Below are 21906 nucleotides of genomic sequence, written 5' to 3' on the forward strand. Positions count from 1 at the left end.
CTTGGGCTTTCAGCTCATGTTTAATTTCCCAAGCTAGACAGTTATTCTACTTTTTTGAAGTGAACAAAATGTTCTGGTGTTAGGAAAAAAAGATCTGTTTCTTAACCGCTTCATTAAATATGTTGTACTGTTGAAAGAAGGGCAAGTTGAAAGTCAGTTTTTGGCGTGGAAATAAGTTCAGAAAATGCTTTGAGTGTTCAAAGAATTACTGCTTTTTATTTGGCGGGGTTTGAAACTCAAGAGGAAATTTAGTATGTAGTGAAATTTATCCAGTTTCTTGTATTGCTCAAAGTGAAGGTAACATTTGGTTGTATTGTAACTTGTTTAATTACCTTGCAAGGTCCAGTCATCTGAATTACTCCAGTATGATTGCCATGTGTTTCCAGATGTCAGAGGAGTGTCAACCTAGTAGTGTTTTGGTGTGTGACACACAGCTTTTTGTTTTTTAGCATTGCTTGCTATTAATTTTAATTTTATGTGCTTTTCAACCTTTCCTCTCAGAATAAATGTCTCTATTCCAACTTTTGAGATGCAAAAATGCAAAGCAGAAGAGGTGCATAGCAGAGCAATGAAAATCTTCCATAGTTTACCTAAAAGGCCTGGGACAGAGGTGGCATTTTAATGCAATACCGCTACTTTTGCTGTAAAATTTGTGATGAAAAACATCTATTCAAGAAGCTTTTAAAGAAGATTCAAAATGTCTTTGCTGTTTGGTTTTTTTTTTTAAATTGTGTGTCATCAATGTCCTCTGAGACACTTGTGTATGTTTTTAACAAATGGTCTCCTTCACTTCTGTGAGTCTAATGAATCCTGGAGCTGCACAGTGGGAGTCTTGACAGACTGGAAGTTGCATTAAACAGCTTTGGGTTTTTATTGAAAACATTGTCCTTGGTTCAAAGGAAAGGTAATTATTCTGCCCTGGAATGATAGCGGCCCCTCCTTTATTGACAGCACACCATCTGGTTGTGATAAATTACATGGCCCTGGCAAGGCTGCAGCTTTTTGGTAGCAATGGGTGACGTAAAAGTTTTATGTCCAGATGGTAGAAAAGGAGAAATAAAATTTGTTTATATAAATGACACACTTCCCTGTGTTTGGTGTCATGGTTTAACCCCCAACGAGTCACTAAGTTTTTGGGGTTTTAAAATATCTTTTAGATTTATCTCTAAAAGAATCTTTCAGAAAGCAAGGGTGGTGTATAGGATTTTTTAGGAGCTAATCCTTGCTGCAAGGTAAATTCCACTAATCTCTTGAGGGAGAGTTTGAAAAAATGATGATAGAAATCTTGAGTATTTCAGGTGTAATTGGCACCATTTATTTCACTTTACCACCCAAAGACTTAGTGTAGTTCTCACCTAGCAGTAAGAAGTAAGAAGTACAGATTATTAAAGGGTTTTTCTCAAGAACTGGTTGTACTTAAAACTTGTTTGTTGCTGTAGCTTCAGGGAGGTTCTTTTTGTGAAAGCTTGCCAAGTAGTCAGTTTACATCTGTAACTAAAAGTTAAGACTGCTATTAGGTAGTTTGCTAGCAAATTTGTTCTCCTGGCAGCTACTTCTTTCTCTTGCTGTCCTAGCCAGGGTATTATTTCTTATTCTAACCAGTTTAATTTTATGATACCATTTAATGATATGATACATTCAGGCTCAGTTCTTGTGCCCTGACAAAAATAAACATCTGAGCCAATGGCGATTATTAAAGAGAAATGTCTGCAGGAATCTTGGAGGGTAGAGGCAGTTTCGGTTCTCGTAATGTCTGAATTAGAACTGTAAGACAGGTTTAAATGTTTGCAAGTAAAACATATTGCATGTGACTTCCTATAGTGTCTGATTTGTTGAGACTGTTGGCTGGTACCTACTTCCAGACTTTATTTCAGGATGCAATTTTAAATTCTCTTTCCACACATTACTGTTTGGAGTTTAGAAATTTCTTCCATTTATTGTTTTTATTTGATTTAAAAACATAATCACATATTTAAAAACGTAATCACTATGATGAAGCTTATTGTCGACAAGTTCTTCTGGTATCTTTTATGAGGCTAGTTGCTGCAGAGGAAAGTGTCATCAACTAACTCTGCAAAGCATTTCAGTCTTTTTTTATTTGGACTGAGGTAGTGGTAATACCACTCATTACTAGTTCTTGCTTTCCTACTACTGCTGTTTTTGGAGTTGGATCCTTGCAGTTGTATTTGCACAATGTGGCATGAATAACATTTTTCTTAGATTTAGATGTAAAGAGGAAACACTTTGAACCTGGCATTGCTATGCTTGTTATTTCTGTGGCTAGGCAGTTTGGACATGGATGTGGGGATTGGCTACAGGTTAAAATAACTCTGAAGCCACGTTGAGTTGTTACTAAAATTCAGTCAAGAATTCTCTCTATAATGAGCAAAGTGCCCTGGCAAGTTTGACTCACTGTCTGGCTGCCAGGGTACATAAGAAGCGGATGTGTATTATTCTGGGGTTTGGCAGCTTAGACCCTCACCTTTGTGGACAAAATGCCTCAGCAGCTTCAAGCTCTATTTAGGCTAATACCTCATGTCTACTATGCACAGTTTGTGGATGAGCCAAAGTTACAAAGTGCTCATTATTATTAGTCTCTCAAACCAACAGACTTGAAATTTTATCCTCTATTGTGGAAGACAGCTTAAAGTACAGGTAGAACTAAATGTATATAATTGTAGTGTATATTAATTATTGTGTGTAATGTTTTCTGCACCTAGTAAATTGTAAATCTTTGATAATTTTAAGATTTACCAAAGAGGGAAAGAGTTTCTGAAAACTCAAATTATGAGGGTTCTCAAGCATTGGAACTCACTGTTCATGGAGGTTGTAGAGTCTCCATCTGTGAAGACAGTTAAAACCCCAAATAGACACAGTTCTGGGCAACCTACTCTAGGCAATCATGCTTGAGCAGGCAAGTTGGACTAACTGGTTTCAAGACATCTATTCCAACCTAAATAATTTGTGAAAAGTGAAAGTGGTACCTTCCATGTCAGTAATAACTCTTTTCACCACCTGGGACATTTTATATTTTTTCACAGAGAATAATAAATCTGCGGAGCTTCTTTTGCATTCCACTAAAGCCTTTTTCAGTACCATAGGAAAGGTGCAGAGCAGATGTTTCCAGAGTCATTGTCTGTGCAAGATTGTATTGACACTTGTAATGATATCAGTTCCTAATGCTTCATAAATGATTTATGTTTGTTTGCTTATGGCCAGTTCCAACTTATGGTCAGAGAACTTGTCCTCTGATGAGATTCCTTCTGATGTTCTTTGACAAGCCAGTACAATGTGTCAGTTAGCCCATCCTACAAGACCTGGCCAGGTGAGGATAATTCTAGCATCTCATTTCTTGGACAGACCCTATATATAATTACATACTCTCAGATCTGATTGAGCAGAATCACATCAAGAGATCATCAAAGCATTTGGAACCTCTGGAGTTAAATGATGCCCATATGTAGAACACTGTCACACTTACAAGGGATGTGCTAATTGGGAAGCAGGCAAGACCCAAGGGGGCATTCTTATGTTGCCAAGTCGGCTGTTTTGTGCCATGTACAAGCTGTCCCTTGCTCAGCAGCTCTGAAGTAGCTGTTTGATTACTGTCTTTCAAATGTACCCATTGTTTAGATAGGTTTCTTGCATCTGCCTTGGCCACTTAGGTCTTTGAGAAGCCATTTCCTCTATTCAGTCATCCTGTAGTAGTGAAATACCAAAGCAGTCCAATAAAGGTGTTTCCTTCAATAAAAAAAAAAAACTTCTCTAAGACAAATTCAAATTTTCATTCCTCCTATGCTTAAACAGCTCATAAGAGTCTCAGTCAGTTTCCCTTCCCTTCTCTGAGGATTACTCTTTTGGTGATCTTGCTGCAAAGGAATGACAGCTTTCAGGGTTGGTTTTGGTTTTTTTTTAGTTTTTTTCTCCTAATGAGTGACTTTCATCCAAATCTTGAATTTTCGGTTTATTTAAGCTTTGTAATTCAGGACTGAAACTTCCAATAATGGAGAGCAATCAAGTCTTGTTAAAGGCTTCAATTTATCAGTGACTGCAGTCACTCCATGAACTATTAGGATTGGTTACAGAAGTCTTCTCTAGTGGAAGCATACTGTGCTGAAATAGTCTAACACAGCCCAAAATAACTTAAAAATTACTTTCAGAGACCTGCAGGTCCATCAATCTTACATTTCAGTTGTGGCTTCATCAGAATCAGTGCCATTGGTACAGTATATGATAGTGATGCTACATTTGATAAAGTAGCCCTCTATTCATATATGTTTTAAAGACTTGGACCCATTGTTGACTAATTGTAATGATAGGGGCTGATTGGAGCCTTCTGTCCTGATTTTTAGATTGACCTTTCTTAACACTTGACTTTCCTCAGAGTCCTTAGTAGGTAGGTTACTGAATTCTGTAGTTGAGACTGTAAAGGACACAGGTAAGGCTGAACATTAGCCTTGTCTCAGTCACATGGGGGAAGATGCAGGTTGCTATACAATTGTGCCAGCTATAAAGGCAAGAAGTATAGAAGTTGGTTACTAATGATGTATGTGCACCCAGAAGATTAAACCTACACGCATACAAGATAATTAAAGAATCGGATTATCAAGAAGTAATTTTCCTTCCACTTTAACGATTATGGATTAATAACTTCTAAATTTCACCTATCTACATTTACAATGAAATTTGCTCATTTTATCTAATCACAGCTACTAATAAATGTTTGGGATGTGTTTGTTTTAGGAGGCAGGGTTGGCCAGATTTGAGGGAGGATGAACTGTTAACCCTTCTTTTTTTTTTTCTGTAGGATCAGTAGAATTCTACTGGCTTAATCTCTTTCTCTTTAAAGCTTGAATTTTCAGAATCTTATAAAAAGTGTTTTTGCTATAGAAAAGCTGACTCCTGTAGTTGGATAAACATTGGCTCAGTTTAAATCAATTGGTTTTAATACTGCCTTTACTAGCTCCTTAATGTTTATTCATGCTGGTCTCCTTAGCACATGTATCTTATTTCAAAGTCTTTCTGCTCACTTGATGAAGCCTGCTGTGTGAGGCAAAAGATGACTAATCAAATAATTATAATACTGTCATGACTGTGCACAGAGGAGCAGCCATTTTAGCTGATTTTATTACAGCGTCATTTTGTAACATATTTGTGTCCCCATACTGCAGAAACCCTTTGACATGAGCTAAGAGTGTTGTGCTCACTGCTGTACACGTATTGTTACTGCTCTGGAGAAGTTTAAATGATACAGAGAGCAGGGCAGTATGAAGAAATCAGGCTTACAGATACTATTTTATTGGCTACAGCAAGGTTGGACTATGCTAATACTGTGATATTTGAAGTGGATATGCAGCCAGATCCTTCAAGTTATTTTGTGATCACCAACACAGATATTCTGTTAATAGAATAATAAACTGTGAAACGTGCTATTTTGAACAATTAGTAGGATCCCCTGGCAAGGTGCCTCTATTGTGGTCTTTCTGTATTTAAAGGGAGCTTATGTGAAAGATAGGTACAAATATTTTGGTAGGACCTGTTGCAGTAGGACAAGAGTCAATGGTTTTAAACTAAAAGAAGGAAAATTCAGGCTAGATAGAAGGAAGAATATTTTTATTTTTTGCAAGGCTGGTGGAACACAGGCTCAGGTTCCCCTGGGAAATGGTGGATGCCACATCCCTAGAATCATTCCAGGCCAGGCTGGATGGGGCTCTGAGCAACCTGGTCTAGTGTTAGGTATCCCTGCTTATGGCAGCAGTGTTGGAACTAGATGATCTTTAAAGTCCCTTCCAACCCAAATTGTTTTGTGATTCTAACAGATTGCATCTTTCCAGTCACATTAAGCAACATGATCTCTTCCTGGTGAGAGCTGCATCTTTTTATGATGAAGTTCATGGGGAGAGCAGGCTGCCTTGGAGTTCTCTAAATGCAGCTGGTAGTTGCAAACAAAATCAGAAAGTGCAAATATAAAGATACTCCTCTGGGCTCTGGAATATGCCAAAGGCTTCAATCTCACCAGTATATATAAACTCAGTGAATACACGGTACATGCACCCAGCTGTTTTTTGGCAGGCCTTTAGACTCCACTGGAACTATTTAGTTTGATAGCAAATGCAATGATGGATACTTAATATTAGCATAAATTTTGTTTGTCTGAGGCATTTTAATGCCAAGAATATCAGCCATAATTTTTCTTTTCTCCTTTTTCAGTTTCTGATTCTCTTTGGCTTTACCGTTGCCAATATTTAAAAACAGATTTAGCTCTTTTCCTCTCTCCTTTAAAGCACTGAGCATTTTTACCATCACCTCTATTGTGGCTCCATACTGAGTACCCACATAATCCAGGCAAATCCCCTGCATACAGTGCTGTTAAAAGCCACAGTTATGGGGTGAACTCAGAGTGGTCACGAGCCAAGCCCTTCACTGCTATTCCTAAAATAAATTTGTTGCTTATGCTGCTGCCATATGGCCAGTGAACATGAGCTCGCAGCCGTCTTTTGGTTTCCTCGTCCACGCTTTCATGTGCGCTGACTCTTAAACTGGTCTTCTCCCCCCGTGTTATTTGTAGTTGGCGTCCTGAGTGCTGAACTCGGGAAGCATGCAAGTATGTCAGAAGAATAAATAACTGGACTCAGCTGTCCCCTTAGTGTCTCCTGGGTGAATTAAGCATGGTCTTCCCGGGCTGCAGTGCAGCCCTTCTGTGGGAAGCACAGGCTGTGAGCAGGTACTGTGGCTGGGGACTCCTGGGGTGCAGCGCTGGCCTCTAGTGGACGGTGCCTGGTCCTTCTGGTGACCTCGGGCTTCACACAGACAGCCCAAAGACTCTTCCCATTCCCAAATTTGCTTTAGACCTGGATTCCCCATGACCCCTGAGAAAAAAACCTGGTGAGTTGATTCTGTCTTTGGACTGGTTTGCTGAATAGTACAGTTTGAGCTATTAAACAGCAATATGATAGCACTGAGTTACAGAATTATTCTAATTACTTTCTTTAGGTTTCTCATTGTGCTTCGAGGTTCTCCTGGCATTTGCTGATGTGAGCTGATTCTTTCTAATGTAAAACTGGGGGAATACAGTATTCTGGCCCATACATTTTAATATATCTCTGTGCAATCTCAGGTTACATTGTATAATTGTATATAATACTTTTCTAAAGATCTATAATGAAAATCTGCAGACAGCATCTGAAGGGGAGGATGTAAAATTCTTACTGCAAATATTGGCAGTTGTGCAGTGTTCACATAAGCAAACTTGGAGGAAGCAGAGTCATACATGTGGAGTCACCTTGTAGCTGGAACTTAAACAATGAGATAGAAAAAGAATTCTGAAAGATAAGAAATCTGTAGGTAATGTATAATAAAATTTAATTTATTATCTTTTATAGAGTGATCTCTCAGAAGAAACAAGCAAAACCTTGCTTTATACCTCCATCTTGTTTATGAGCTGTTGTAAATCACTTATTTTAGGCTGGCAGAGTAAGCTGCTGTAGGAGGTCAGCTCTCCCTTACTGTGTGGATGAGCGATGCCTTTGAGTGGGTTGTGCAGGTGAATCACTCTTGATCCCTCTTTCTGCCTTGGGGTGTGAGTTTGTGTCATAAGTCTGTTTTCTGACAGATGATGTTACAAGCATCTTAAAATCAGCTCAAAATCAGCACATGCTTGGTCCTTAAACATCCATTACAGCATATTTAACAACATTGTGCTCTCCCTTTCTCTTCGTGCAACTTTTCCTTAAAAGGTAAAAGTATTGGCATTTAGTCACTGTTGAACTGGAATTTTGTTTAGTGTTCTTTTTTGGTTCTAAAATCTCACTCTCTTTTGTCTGGTTTTAAGTTACTCACTGTAGCCCCTAATAGGTACTACATTGTTTCCAGTCTGACCCTTGCTTCTAGTCAGATATTCATAAATTGTGCTTGCCCTTTCTGGTAGCTGGCAAATCCCAAAATATTTTGCTAATTTTTTTCATCATGCAAATATTATTAGAAGTCATGCTTGACTTTTGCTTTTTCGGAGAAGCCTTCAAGAGGAGAGTTTTCTATATCTTGTATGAAAAACACAGTCATGGCAGTAAAAGGGTAGTAGTGCTCTTATGTCTTCTCAAAAAAAAAAGACATTGGCTGTTGTGTTGTTTCTTTTTAATGTTGAGGTATTTACAAGTATAATGTCCAGAAAACAACTTGACTTATTATGTTAACATTGCAAAAGATCTTCATAAGCCCTTGGGAGGCAACTTAGCTTCTGAAAGCTTAGTGGAGAATCTGTTAAATCAGCAGAAGAATATTGAATTCCTGGTTGAGATTTGAAAAATGCTTGTTTCCAAAACAGAATATGCTGAATTATGTCTTTCACTGAAAAAGCCAACCAAAAGATGGAAATGTAGGAATAATAAACAGAATGAAAGTATAAGCCTTCGCAAAAACAAGGAGGTTTTAATGTGGAAAAATTTACAAGCTTGATTGTATAATAGCATCACTCTGACTGGAAGAAACAAACTTTTAGAGAATGATATATGTAACCAAAGTTTCCTTGCCAGTTTATTTTGGTTTAAGCACTTCCCAATGTCTGAAAATACAGGCTTTTTGAAGTAGAAATTTTATCTTATTTTCTTTTGTTTGGCCCATTGATAGCAGGGTATATGAAGAAAAAGCACTACCCGTGTTAATGAAATAGTGCTTTATCTTCCCTGTCATTGATGCTGGTGCTCTCAGAAAAGCAAACACAGAGTATTGCAGCCTGGTCCATGTCCTTGCTGTGTAGGTTGTATGTAGCCATCGTCTGTTTGGGGAAACAGGGCACAATGGCATCACGTTGTTCTCTGTGCCACTGAAGTGGATTGTGATTTCCTTCTCTTTGTTTTGTTTATTTGTTTTCTGTGATGGAGGACTTTTAATTGTATACATGTCTGCTAAAAATTGTAGTAAGCTTACATGGTCCAGGATTTCTGTAAAATTGGGTTATAGGTTGTCATGTAGTTTGGGGGCACTGGTGGGTGCTACAGAACCTACTCTTTCCACAACCTCTTTTTATTCCAAACAACAACCAGTCAACATTAATGCTTAGGCTATAAAATGCCTTTCAGCATTATTTCCTGAAAAAGTAGTTTGAGATCTGCTGCTTTGATCTCCTTTCACATGATATGCATGCTGCTTTCCATGCTTTCTGTGCTTGCTGGGAAGCAGCTCTGTGGAGAAGGACAAGGGGGTGCTGGAGGACAAGTTGCTGTCTGTGAGCCAGCAGTGTGCCCTTCCTTGTGGCCAAGAAGACCAGTGGTGTCCCGAGGTGCATTAGGAAGATCATTGCCAACAGGTCAAGGGAGGTGATCCTGCCCCTCTACTCAGCCCTCATGAGGCCACAGCTGGAGTGCTGTGTCCAGTTCTACATGAATATGAGGAAGAAATTCTTTATTTTTCAGGATGAAGATGACTGAGCACTGTAACAGATTGCCCAGTGAGGTTGTGGAGTCTCCCTCAGTGGAGACACTACAGAAATGTCTGGATATGATCCGTGCAAAGTGCTCTAGGCTGACCCTGCTTGAGCAGGAAGGTTTGACAAAATGACCCACCTTGGTCTCTTCCTTACCCATTCTGTGTATACATACACTCAGAGCTGCCATGATCCCCATAAGCATTTAGTTGGCCAAGTACCTTATTTTAGTTAGCTTGATTTTTATTGATGTTACTTATTTTTAGTTCTAAGAAAGACTGAAACTTGCTTAGTTATGGAAAAGCATTTGTCCAAGGAAGGGAAAACTTTTATTATATTCCCTGGATTGTGGCTATCATGAGAAGATAGAAACCTGCCCAAGTAAGCAGTCCTATAAAATTCATAGCTCTCCTCACAAAGTGTATCTGCAGAGGTCATGCTAACATCAGTAAAGTTGTGGTATTTGGCAGGGTGAACTGTTTGCTGGATAAGTCTCTTCATTGACTTAAATAAGCTCTACTAAGATGAATGATTCTGCCACAAATTAAGGATGGCACATCTATCAGTAGTTAATAAGAAGTTTCTTGCCTCCAACACCTGGCAAGAATTTGTAAGATGGGACCAGCTTGAAAAACAGTAGGAAATTAATGACAACAGAGACTGAAAGGAACTTTTCCACAAAGAATTACTTAAAGGTGCCTTATGGATCTGATATTAACTTGCTATAATCTTCTTACAGTGATTTAAAACATCTTTAATATGCACCTGACAGTCTTGTTAACAAAACCTAGTTCTTGGTAGACACATTCTGAGTCTTACCAGAGGCTGTGTGCTACTGTCAGACTACATCTTCACAAGTTCTTACAGAATTCTTACAAATCTCTGCTAATTAATGTTTAATTTCCTTGATCACATAATGAAAACTGAGCCTGAAGGTGTTTGATTGTGTTACAGCATGAGCTGTTATTGAGGGACTGAGTAATTGGGCCAGTAAGTATGTATCACAAGTGGAATGATTCTGCATGTACTGAATTCCAATCTATTTATGTCAAGAGCGTTTTTTATTCTACATTTTTCATTTCATCATTAAAAACAAGTGTTACTTTTCAATCAGTATGTAAGGCAAAGGCATGAAATTGCTTAGTTTAGCCTCTCTTTCCGTGTTCACGACAAAGTAAATAGATTAAATCAAGGCTGCAATAACAAAATTCTAATATTAGTGTTGAGCATCTACAAGATTGGTTAATGAAAGAATATAGAGTAACTTCATCATAGCTGCCTGATGTGACCTGGAATTTGTTGACCAGCAAGAACTTGTGCATGCTACTTACAGTTTCACTGATTAGGAGTCATTTTTCAAGATGTGTCCTACTCTTTTGCCTTGAAGTCTTTGCAAGAACTAATTAAAAATGTAAAGCTTCCTTTATATTGCAGTAAGTATCTTTGTTTTAGATCCAGGAGGCAGTGATCCCTAGTGTGACAAGCAGATAAAATCCTGCCTGTGTGTGGTTTTGCCTGTCTAAAGTTGGTTTGCCCCTCTGAGTTCAGTGTCAGAGGGTCGTCTGTCTGTGCATAATGCAACATGCTTTTTATTTCTCAAGAAACCGTTCTGATGAAGTGTTGCACTGTTTAGAACAGATTTGTGATTGCTCGCCAATTACTGCATAGAGATCAAGGCGAGGGGAGGGAAACAAGTACATCCTGTTTGAACTGAATTTTCTTTTGTGTCCAATACCATCTATGATAGCCTATTTATCAACCTTAATAGATGACAGAAATGTTATAAATACTAGATTTTTTTGTGAGAGTAACTTCTTGGGGTTTCTTTGTAGAGATGATTTTTTTTAACATGGAACTGAGAAGTTACATGGACATCAGCTCTAAGAACTGTCTTTTTTTTCTTTTTTTTTCCAAAGGCTAAGTTCACCCTCGCCTTGCAAAAATTTTTAATTGCTGAGCAATTGTTGTTTATGTATTAAACTGACTTTTGCAAATCTGGGTTGTATGAAAACCCATAAATATCTGGCCTGATAGTTTAAGCATTTGCTTTTATGAGAGAATGAGATTAAATACGGGTGACTCTCTGTTGATGTGTGTCATTGGTAAACCCATTGCAAAATGTGGAATGTACAGCTCCCTGCTGATAATTATAGTCAGCATCAACTCAATTTCTATTTCAAGAAGAAATGCACTTAAATATCTCTTATATAATAACAGACTCACACACTGGGTAAGGTTGGAAGCATCCACAGTGGGTCATTTGGTCCAACCATCCCCTAGGAAGGGACCCACAAGGATGGTGAAGCCCAACTCTGACATGAATGGCCCATACAAGTATTGGACTCACAACCATGGCATTATTGGCACCATGCTCTAATCATGTGAGCTAATCTCAGGGTCATTGTTTTAGCCTGTGGGAACCTGTTCTGGCAAAGACATTAAGTTACTTCCAGTGGTTCCAAAGAATATGCCTCTCATGTACTTTCAGATTCATGATGGAGTACTTTCTCTAGAGTGTTGGATTTTTTTTTTTCAGATACATACTAGCCGCATTTTTAAAAGAATATTGCTTATGTTGTATATTTGTGATAGGAGAGTGTTTCTCTCTTTTAGATGGCGTGACCTTTACTTCTGACACAATGGCAGCATGTTCTTTAGGACATACATGTGTACTTTAGACTAAATGATGCCCAGGCTACTACAAGCAAGGAAGTGTGTTTACTGAATCTTAAGACCAGTCTTGATATGACTGCAGTAAACTTGCAGAAGGGTATAGAAGTACAGGAAAATTTATTAGTTATCCTCTCATTTCAATGTTGCTCAGTCAGTAGCTAGTTTAAGAGATTAACAAGACCCATGAGGGACTTGAGATGAGTTGATCTGATAAACAGTTCTAGTTTTTTTAACCTTCTGAAGAATTCAGTTCCAGTAATCATCCCTTTCTTCCCCCTTTCCTTCCTTTGCTGAAGGTCATCACATTCCAATTTCCTAGATGAAAGGATGTTACCAGAATCATTGCACAACTTCTATGCAAGAATAACTGGGAGGGTAGTGTCTGATCCGGCTTTTTTTGCATGGTCTTAAAAATGCAGCTGCATACTGCCAAAAATGCCAGTTGCTGGAAAATTTATGCAGTACTGATAATTTTTCTAGGCCCACAGTTGAGTAGTTGTAGACAAAGCTCTAACCTTCAGGAGATCGTTGGGCTGGGAGGGGATTTAGAGGTCCTGTTTGAGTGCTCAAGCACCATTTGGGTTGTGAGCGGGATTAGCAATGATACCTACTCACTGCTGTTTGCAGCACTGCTTAGTTTGTATTTGTGGCCCCAGAAAACATGGTGGAACTGTACTAGCAGTTAAGAGCCTGCTACACCAGTGTGTACCAATGGGGCTGAACCAGCAAATGTTAGTAAAGCCCAACACTGGATATATGCTTGTTGCATAATATTGCAAACCCTATTCAATTAGCATGTGGAATCACAAGTGTAGGATTTTATAGTGGAATAGGAGATTAAAAATGTTGAAGTATAGAGAAGAGTGCTTGCACAGAATGCAGGGAGAAAGGCAAGCAGAGGACAAGGAACCTTTGCTCAATTTTTGTTTGATTCCTGGTGCTTTGCTTCACCACAACTACAGTTCTCTTCAGATGGTAATGACATGATGAGTAGTGGGCCATTGGGTATATGTTTTCAAGTTCTTGGTAATGTTATTGTAGCCACAATTTTTTAAAGAAGCAATAATTTCATTAAATTACTTGATGGCTCTAGAGTGAAGTAAAAGGTGATAGATTTTTGAGACCCACAAACCTGAAGAAGGCAACATCTTCCAAATCTGTTGGTTGCTTTTAATGGCGATTACATCTCTGTAGAGAACTGAAAGACTTGTTCTTGAGACTTGTTTACATTGCAAAGCATTCTTCAATCTATAAGGACAAATCTAGAATCATAACATGTTTTTATTGATAGGAGTTTAGGGAAAACTGTGAAGTGGTTGCTAACTACAAATTAAGATTGCTCTTTAGTCTGGAGGGCTCCCAACAACATGTAAAAGGGTGCGAAAGTATAGAGGGGAAAACCATAAAGGTGATGAAATTCCATCTGCTTCAACACTGTAAACCCCGTGCTTTATGGGAACATAGAGGAGATGTATGTATGGCAAAGGCTGCATTCCTTGTCCTGGGTGAGGAGCTGGTCACAGCAGCTATGTGTGTTACCTTACTACTCCATACTGGTGAAATCTGATTTGTATTTTGATGCAATTACACATCACTGACCTCAGAAATATCAGAAATTGGTGCATTTCTCTGTAGGAGATGTGCAGATACAGCTTTGTTGGAAGATACCAAAATAGCTTTTTTTCCTCTATGTAGTTTGCTGTGGACACTTGGTTATTTATTGATTGCCTCAATATTAGAAATGCAAGTAGTGGCTTTTGGCCCGCTATTTTTAGTATCTTGCAGTAAGCCTGGTTCTTTTAATTTTATTGAGTTTGTTTCTTCTTTTCAACTTCATTTTGCAGTCTGGATTATTAAAAATGGTCAAGTAGTTGGTCTGAAAACATAAGAGAAATCTGTGTCTGCAGTAGAGGATCTGATCTGATGTGAATAAATTAAAAATTTAGTTTCATAAAGTTCAAGAAGCCTTTGTGTTTTACTGAAATCTTACTGCTTTTTGGGGAAGAGGAATTAAGCTTCTAGAGAAACTATGGGGGAGAAAAGATTAAGAAATAATGCTTTTAATGGAGAAGAAGAGATGTCTTAAGTGGCATTTAGTGCTATTAAAAATACCAGCTTCTACCCACAAATGATAAGTCAAGTTTTGCAAACTTAACAGGTTTCACCTTTTTTTCCTTATGTTATGCCTTTGATGGGATTTTGCTTTTGTTTGTCTGGTTGTGGGTGGAATGTCTGATACTCTTGGCAACAGATACTATATAGGTTCTTAAAATTACATTTGTTCTGGCCTGGAGGAAAGTTGTGTGGGTGTTGGATGTTTCTTTGAGACCTGGCATTCCTGTTAGTTAATCACCTTATGTTATCTACAACTTTAAAGGAAGAGGATTAATGTCTAGCAGCCACCTTCACTGTGTGGCATAGATCTGCATGCTGTACATTTAGTGGTTCCGTTGATGAATCACCCGCCTGGGCAAGGCAGTGTCTGGGTAATCAGTTATCCAGAAATATACTTTGTGGACCAGAGACTAGTAAGTTAAGTGTTACTTATTGTAGTCTCATCAATGGCATAGTGCTTAATCTCTTAAGCACATTAGAGTATTAGTTGATCAGAAATTTATTATGATCTGCTTAAAGTGAGATGATGTGGACTTTTTTCTGGGCAATACAGGAAGTTAGTATAGTGTGCTAGGCTAGAATTTAATTAACTGATAAATACGCTGTTCTATATATATATATCTGAACATCTGAAATACTTAAATTGTAGTTGGTGTCTAATGTCCTGTGTACTAATTTTGACAAATATCAAAGAATCCCTACAGAAATGACTGAATACATGATAAATTGGCTGCTGGCACTTAAGTGAAGTGAGGTGGATTATCAGAAGTAATCGGTTTAATTTAAACCCAGCTCATTTTAACTGAAAAAGGTTAGGGAGCAGCCACGTGATAGTCCAGCAAAGAGATCTAAAGAGGAAAGTAGCAATTCACAATAATGCAGGCAAGCAGGATAAAACATGGTAAACAACACCAGCTGATTCAATAGGTTTTCCATTAATTATTCAAAGTGTAAGCAAACTCTTCTTCAAGATGCACTTACTAGTGAATTCTGAGAAAACTTTGAATCTTGTTTAAAAGCAGGGAACTGCTTCTCTTTTTTTGCCAGGTATCTCTTTATTGAAAGAAAACCTGATATGGAAAAACTAGGCAGTGCTTGGACTTGATAGTTGTGCCTGTATTGGTCCATCCAGACTTGTCAGAAAATGCATGACTAATCTTGGTTACATGAAGGAGAAGAAACTACACATCCCAATTTGCATTTATTTTTAACACTTTGATAAGCATAAGCAGGACACTAATGGTCTTGTACTTTAGTTTGAGGTCTTGTATTGCAGTTATGGATGTGACTTACGACAATTGAGTCCAGTCTCACTTTCAATTCTTTTCTAGGGAGAGCACGTGTGCAGCAGCTAGCAGAGAACACAAGATATTTCAGGAGACGACTGAAAGAGATGGGCTTTATCATCTATGGAAATGAAGATTCCCCTGTTGTGCCTCTGATGCTCTACATGCCAGCAAAAATTGGGTACGTTTGACAGCATAACTTCTTACCCATCTTCTTTAAAGCTAGGTTGGTGTAAGAATATTAAGAGTTTTCTAAATATAAGAAAATATTAGTTTGATTTTTGCTTTTATGATAGTTACTGAGTCTTATAAAATATGGAAACTTCTATAAGTGATCTTGAGAAAATCGAGGCTTGTAGCTTGGGGCATCAAGAAAGCATTTCAGGGAAGCAATTTCACCCCTGTATGTCCTGTTTTAAAGGTCGGGTTGTGTGTTTCCATTGTATTTATATATAAAGTGTATAAATGTTCCAAAGAGGAGCTGAAATTGAATGGAAATTAATATTAAAAGTCACTGGAGGAAGTCTTTCAACTAGCTCCTGGATCAGAAAGAGCCAACATTTTCATTGATACACTTTGAAAATGAGAAAAGGAAAAGCAGGAGGGCAAGACATGATGTATTTAATGAATCCAAAGTTTTTAAGAGGTCTAGATATAATCACTCAAGTATTGGTATTGTAAATATTAAAACAAATATAGCACATAGGTTTGCCAATTTGTGGGGTGCTGTGTGGATAATTAAGGCTAAAATTCTGCAAGGACGATATATAAAGTATATATTGAAAATATTTTCAACATAAACAAAAACCTGATTTCAAGGACATCTTAGCTTTGATGGCTACTTTTTAGGGTCTGTATAATGTAGTGCTCAATCAACACTTTCCAATTTGGAAAACATAATTTTGTTTTAAGCTGTAGTGAACATCTCTAGTGATTGACTAGCTCAGGCTTCAGTCTGGCACTTTTTGTGAAGCTAGATACAGTCATTCTCTACCCTTCTCAGTGTAACAAAGTTTTAAAAGGCCTGTTACCTTTATGGGTGCTTCTGCCTGCACACAGAAGCAACTGTTTCTACTGCCCAGCTTTTCTACCAGTCAGTACAATCTTTTCCTTGGAAATGTTCATGGAAATATTTATTAGCTGAGCACTTGGGCCAGTACCTTACTTAAAATGAGCAAGAACAGAGATCTCTAATGAAAGTTGGCCCTTAGGATCTGCATTGAGTTTACTTGATCCTTTCTTTGTCCCTTGTAGCCTGTTTTTAAAGTAGTTTGAGAGTACTAAATGGATACAAAATTAAGTGTATCAGGATGCACCTATTTATAAGTAAAATAGCTGTGGCAGAAAATTTAAAGACCTAGTAAAAAAATGTTATTTTTATGTGTCCTTATAAACCTCTTAAGTTCATTGCTACTTCTCACAACAAGAAAAAGGATTAACTGTTTCCTGTGGCCTGTAGAAACACCCCCAACTGCACTGCCGTTACAGATCTGATTGAGATCTTTGTGCCTCTCGTTGTATAAGTCCTAGCCACTACTAGTGTGTGACACTTGTATGACATTTTTGCACCTTCCTTAAAAATATTAAGTATCATTAAATGATCCAAATTTACTGTGGTGATTCAGTGATTCCTGTGATACTTATAAATTATGTATATGATGTACATTCTATGATGCAATAATGTACTTTAATCAAATTAAATTAATGAAAACAAAACATGTTGAAATTGCAGAAACATCCACTTTGGGTCATTGCAGCATGAGGGATTCCTCGTATAGTCAAACTTCTGAGCCAAAATAATTCTTTCCTATTGGAAAGATTTCCAAGCTTAGGTTACAAATCCATTTAGAAACAGCCTGCTAAAAGACCAGTCTCTGCTACATATAATCTTTCATCCTTGTTAGAACTTAATACACTGAAACCTTTTGAGAAGGACCACCTTGGGGTTGAATTTAAAAAAGGCTTTTGTGAGCAGGCATTTCTGCCTCTTAAGAAGAACCACTGGAAGCTCCAAACTGTGGTGTGACAGTCTTGCTACAACAAAGGCCTGTATGGGTTACCATACTGGGTCCTTCATGCTCCTGCTTTGCCACCAATAATTGTGACGATCTCGTTCTCTCTGGCAGTGCGTTTGGGCGTGAGATGCTGAAGCGGAACATCGGTGTTGTGGTTGTGGGCTTCCCTGCCACCCCCATCATCGAATCCAGAGCCAGATTCTGTTTGTCTGCAGCTCATACCAAAGAAATGCTTGATACAGTAAGTCTCTCATCTTGTCTTCCTTCTGCTCGTGCCTGCTAATAAACAGATACAACAACTGTCTGGGTTTTGTACACTGGTTCAGTGTTTGGTACACGGCATAGTTGAATCTAATCTTCAAACCCGTTGCAATAGAGCTGGCAATGACTTCATGTCTTTTCTTGTTTCAACAGTGTGGAATGGCTGCTTAGAGTAAGTCTCAGGACTTTCCTGGTCCTATTTTTAAAGGAGACAGTCTAATTCCTGTGAGACAATGCTTTTTACCCTCTTTAAAGTCTCTACCTTGCATTGAACTGGTTAAAAGGAAATATTTTGCATCTTCTAACCCTAGATGCTAATATAAGGACAAAAATAAAGAGGTCTGAGAACGTCCAAAACGTTTATATTCCACTCAAAAGGAAGTGCATGATTATTAGTGAGAATTTTTTTTCCAGCAATTACTATTCCTGTTCTTGTTTAAAGCTTCAGAGCAGTGTATCGTAAATGAACCTGTCCTAGTGAGTCTGTACCATGTGCAATGCCTTGCTTACCCTTACTGGCACTTGCAGAGGGAATGGAGGTCTGCTCAAAGGAGGCCTGCATCACAGTTAGGAGATGCTGCCTTCAGTAAGGATGGTGGTTACTCTCTAATAGAGTCGAAAGAGGATTATATGAATAAGTCTGACTATTCTTACGTATTCTTAGTATGTCTGGGTGTGGTAGCTACATTCAATTTTGAGTCTTCTGAATAATCTTTTTTGGTGGACATGTGTACATGGGCTGTTTTAGGCACTGCCAAAGTTCTGCATTGCACTTTTTTTCCCCACTTTGAGGGTCTTTGAGGGTGATTCAGAATATAAAGTAGGTTGAGTCATGAATTTGGGCTTCACGAGAGTAGACTCTGTCCTATTCAGAGACCTACTTGAAGGAATCCTGTAGGATGCAGTCTGAAAGAGCAGAGGTGTCCAAGACAGCTAATTGATTTTTCCTCCCCACTCCTTCCCTGAAGAATGATCTATCCTGACTTAAAGGAGAGTGAATGTGGTAGGAAGCCTGCAGGGATGAACAAACCAACAAAAATACATCGTGAAAGTGTGTAAGAGGTGCAAGCACGGACAGGTGACCAAGGAAGAATAGAGACACAGTCCTGAGCATGCAGGGATGGGGTCAGGAAAACCAAAGCCCACCTGGAACTCAGTCTGTCAAAGGACATAAAACGCAGCAGGCAGAGCTTTTATGGGGCATTAGTAGCAAAAGAAAGAGTAGAGAAAATGTGGAAACTGCTGCTGAATGGCACAGGGAATCAGGTGAGAAATACATGCAAGAGGCAAGGGTACTCGGTGCCTTTGTTGTCTCAGTCTACTGGTGAGACTTAGGAATCCTGAGACCATGAGATTAGTGGAAGAATATGGAGCAGTAAAGACTTACCTTTGGTGTGAAGGAAGCTCCAATAAGGGAACATTTAAATAAAATCAATATGCACAAGTCCATGGAACCTGCTGAGCTGCATCCACAGGCATTGAGGGAGGTGGCAGTCACTGCAAGGCCACTCTTGATTATCATCTTTGGAGGAAGAATTTGTGGTGGTTGGGGGAGGCTTCTGAGGACTGGAAGACAACAAATGTCACCTTCTTCTTGAAGAAGGGCAAAAAAGAGTGAGGAACTGCAGGTTGAAAAGCCTTGCCTTTATCTTGAGAAGATTGTGGCAAAAAAAATCTTGAAACTATTTTTGAACAGTTAGGAAGGGGCAATCATGCCCAATGTCCAAATATGATCAAGTGGTAACATTTCAATATATGAACAGCAAATAGGCTATCTAACAGATATTTACTTATGTCTTGTAAAAAAATAGACTCAACCTTTTCACACTTGACTGCTTGACTGTACATAAAAATCAACAGCTTAAAATTACACACTTCTAAAATTTCTGTTAAAAAATTTAGTAAGGCAGTGCATGGTGTGAGCAGTTTCATAATGTATGTGTAGTGTTATTGAGTAGTATCAACCTGCTGTGTATCTGCGGTGCTTTACTTGCTGCTCCTGAGTTATTTCTGCCTTCTGAGAGATTCCATAATGTAACACTCCAACAATAGACTGCTTAAGGAATTCCTTCCCAGCTACTTGTCCTGTCTGTTACTCTTCCCTTAATTATCTCAGTTTAGTTGTTTCTGTTCCAAATAAAGGTTTTGAGCTAGTATGTTTAGAGAAGACCATCTCCATTGCTTCCTTTCCCCTGTATAAAATAAATAGTATCAGACTTGGCTCAGAGCATGGTAATATCCCTGAGTTCATTGACACAAATAAGGGAGCTGTAACTTCTGGACAGGTGGGCATGGAGTGGGGATGGATAAGAGATGGGAGGAAGGAAAATAAAGAAAACTGAAGTCTCTGAAATCATATTGCTGTAAATTGAGCTAAAATTGAAACCGTACAAAGTTTATGTGCAGGCACTGCCTGAGCAATCATGCAGTTTTATATTGGTTAGGTTCTTGATCTTCTCTTTCAGTGACTAGCTGGGGCCTTTGCCATAATAAGCTGCTCTTGTAGGGTCTGTATAAGTACCACATTTGCTCTCTTCCAAAGTCTATTTGTAACTTTTATTATTCTGCTTTAAAAACCTCTTTTCCGCTCAATTCTTCCTTCATTTTCCAAAAAATGTTTCAAATTTTGTGCATTTAACATAAGACTCATTGCTAGAGTGCCTCTGTAAGTGTTAAATGTACTAAGTTGAGGAAATGCATGTTCAATATATTAGAGCTTGTCTGCTAAGAAAATTAATCCAGAGCAAAATGAGGTGTGAATTTTGAAGTGAATAAAGAAATCCTGATTTAGCTCAGTATGTGGAGGCTTTTTTCCAAGTTAGCATAACTCCCTTTATGGTTCAAAATAGCTGCATGCTCAGAACCCAGAACATTGGCAAGAGGAGTTAATAAAGGAGCAAGTCTTTGTGTCAGTGACTTTATGCTATGTTTTCTTGTGACGCAGTGAAGAGGAATTGATTTCAGGCAGCTAATCATTAAGGTCTAATCCCTCTGCTAACTATGGCAATAATATCCAGGAGGAGGAAGAACTAAAGTGAATGGAGTTGAGGAGAACTGGCAGACAGCTTCCTCACTTCACTGATAGAGAGGACAACTTGTTATCCCATCTGTGTATTCATGAATACTAACTAGGGCTCTTGTGGTATTTTTTTAAACAAAACTTATCCAGGTTTGAAGCATGGGAAGAGAAGCTTGTCTTGCAAATAGTGATATTTGTAATGCTTCCTTGTTCTTATTAAATACACCCACATGATGAGGAACAGTTCTTAGTTAAAATTTTAACTGTTTTATGTAAATAAAACTTCCTTGCCTAAAAATATTTGGCTTAGGATCAGAGTGAAGTTCCTCATAACCTGCATCACAGTGGGCTGTGCTTTCTTTTCAGTGATGAAAAATATATTACACTCTCCTAAAGTCAGAGTACACCAATGCCATTTCCTTTGTAGTCTTTGCTGGTCACATGGCCCTTTTTGTTTTAAATTAGTAAAATCCTAAATCTGCATTCAAGAATAACAGTTAACATACTCTTTCAACAGAAATTCAGCTTTAAATTGCTTCCATATGGGATTTTTACTTAAAGCTCTGGCAGACTGTGCCCATACTTTTGTTTTGTTTTGTTTTTACCGCGGTCCAACTCCTGGGTTTGTCGTTCCCCCAGATTTTGGAGTGCAGAGGTTTTTGCTGCCAGATATAACAAGCATGAAGGTCCATTGTTTAAAGAAACAAAAACTTGAACTATCCATCTAGGAAGAAAAAACATGTAGAGCTATTAACCCCCATCTGCCAACTGTCCTCAAGAACAAGCATTTGACCCAGATTGGAGCATTAGTGTTGGATTAGTGACGTTCTGAAGCAGTGCTGAATGTACCTATCTCCGTAAATTTACAATTCAAGACAGTGAAGAATGCCAACCTTTGAATTCAAAAACTTACATTGGACTTGGAAGTGGTCTTCTGAATTAATTTTTGTCACTTGCCTATATAAAATAACTAGCGTCACTTGCTATCACAAATTTGTCTGCAGCAAATTATTTATTTTGTGGTTTGCTCTAGGAGTGTTCTGTAGAGAAATGAAGTTTAGGATTTGGCTTTTAACAGACCCTATTGTGTGTGGACCAATGTCTTATCAGAGATTG

At 38.3% G+C, this 21906-nt stretch overlaps 1 protein-coding gene across 1 annotated transcript in view; it reads left to right on the plus strand.

Annotated features, from left to right (window-relative positions):
* Positions 1-21906, plus strand: part of SPTLC2 (serine palmitoyltransferase long chain base subunit 2) — a gene marked incomplete at its 5' end in the record, with an annotated part of 73713 nt that overhangs the window by 44859 nt on the left and 6948 nt on the right. The window contains 2 exons of the mRNA XM_083864040.1: positions 15541-15676; positions 17622-17751. Of these exons, the coding sequence (XP_083720166.1) occupies positions 15541-15676; positions 17622-17751 (266 nt within the window). The remainder of the gene's footprint in view (positions 1-15540; positions 15677-17621; positions 17752-21906) is intronic.

Source organism: Zosterops lateralis, assembly GCF_965231275.1.
Source record: "Zosterops lateralis genome assembly, chromosome: 6".
NCBI lineage: Eukaryota > Metazoa > Chordata > Aves > Passeriformes > Zosteropidae > Zosterops > Zosterops lateralis.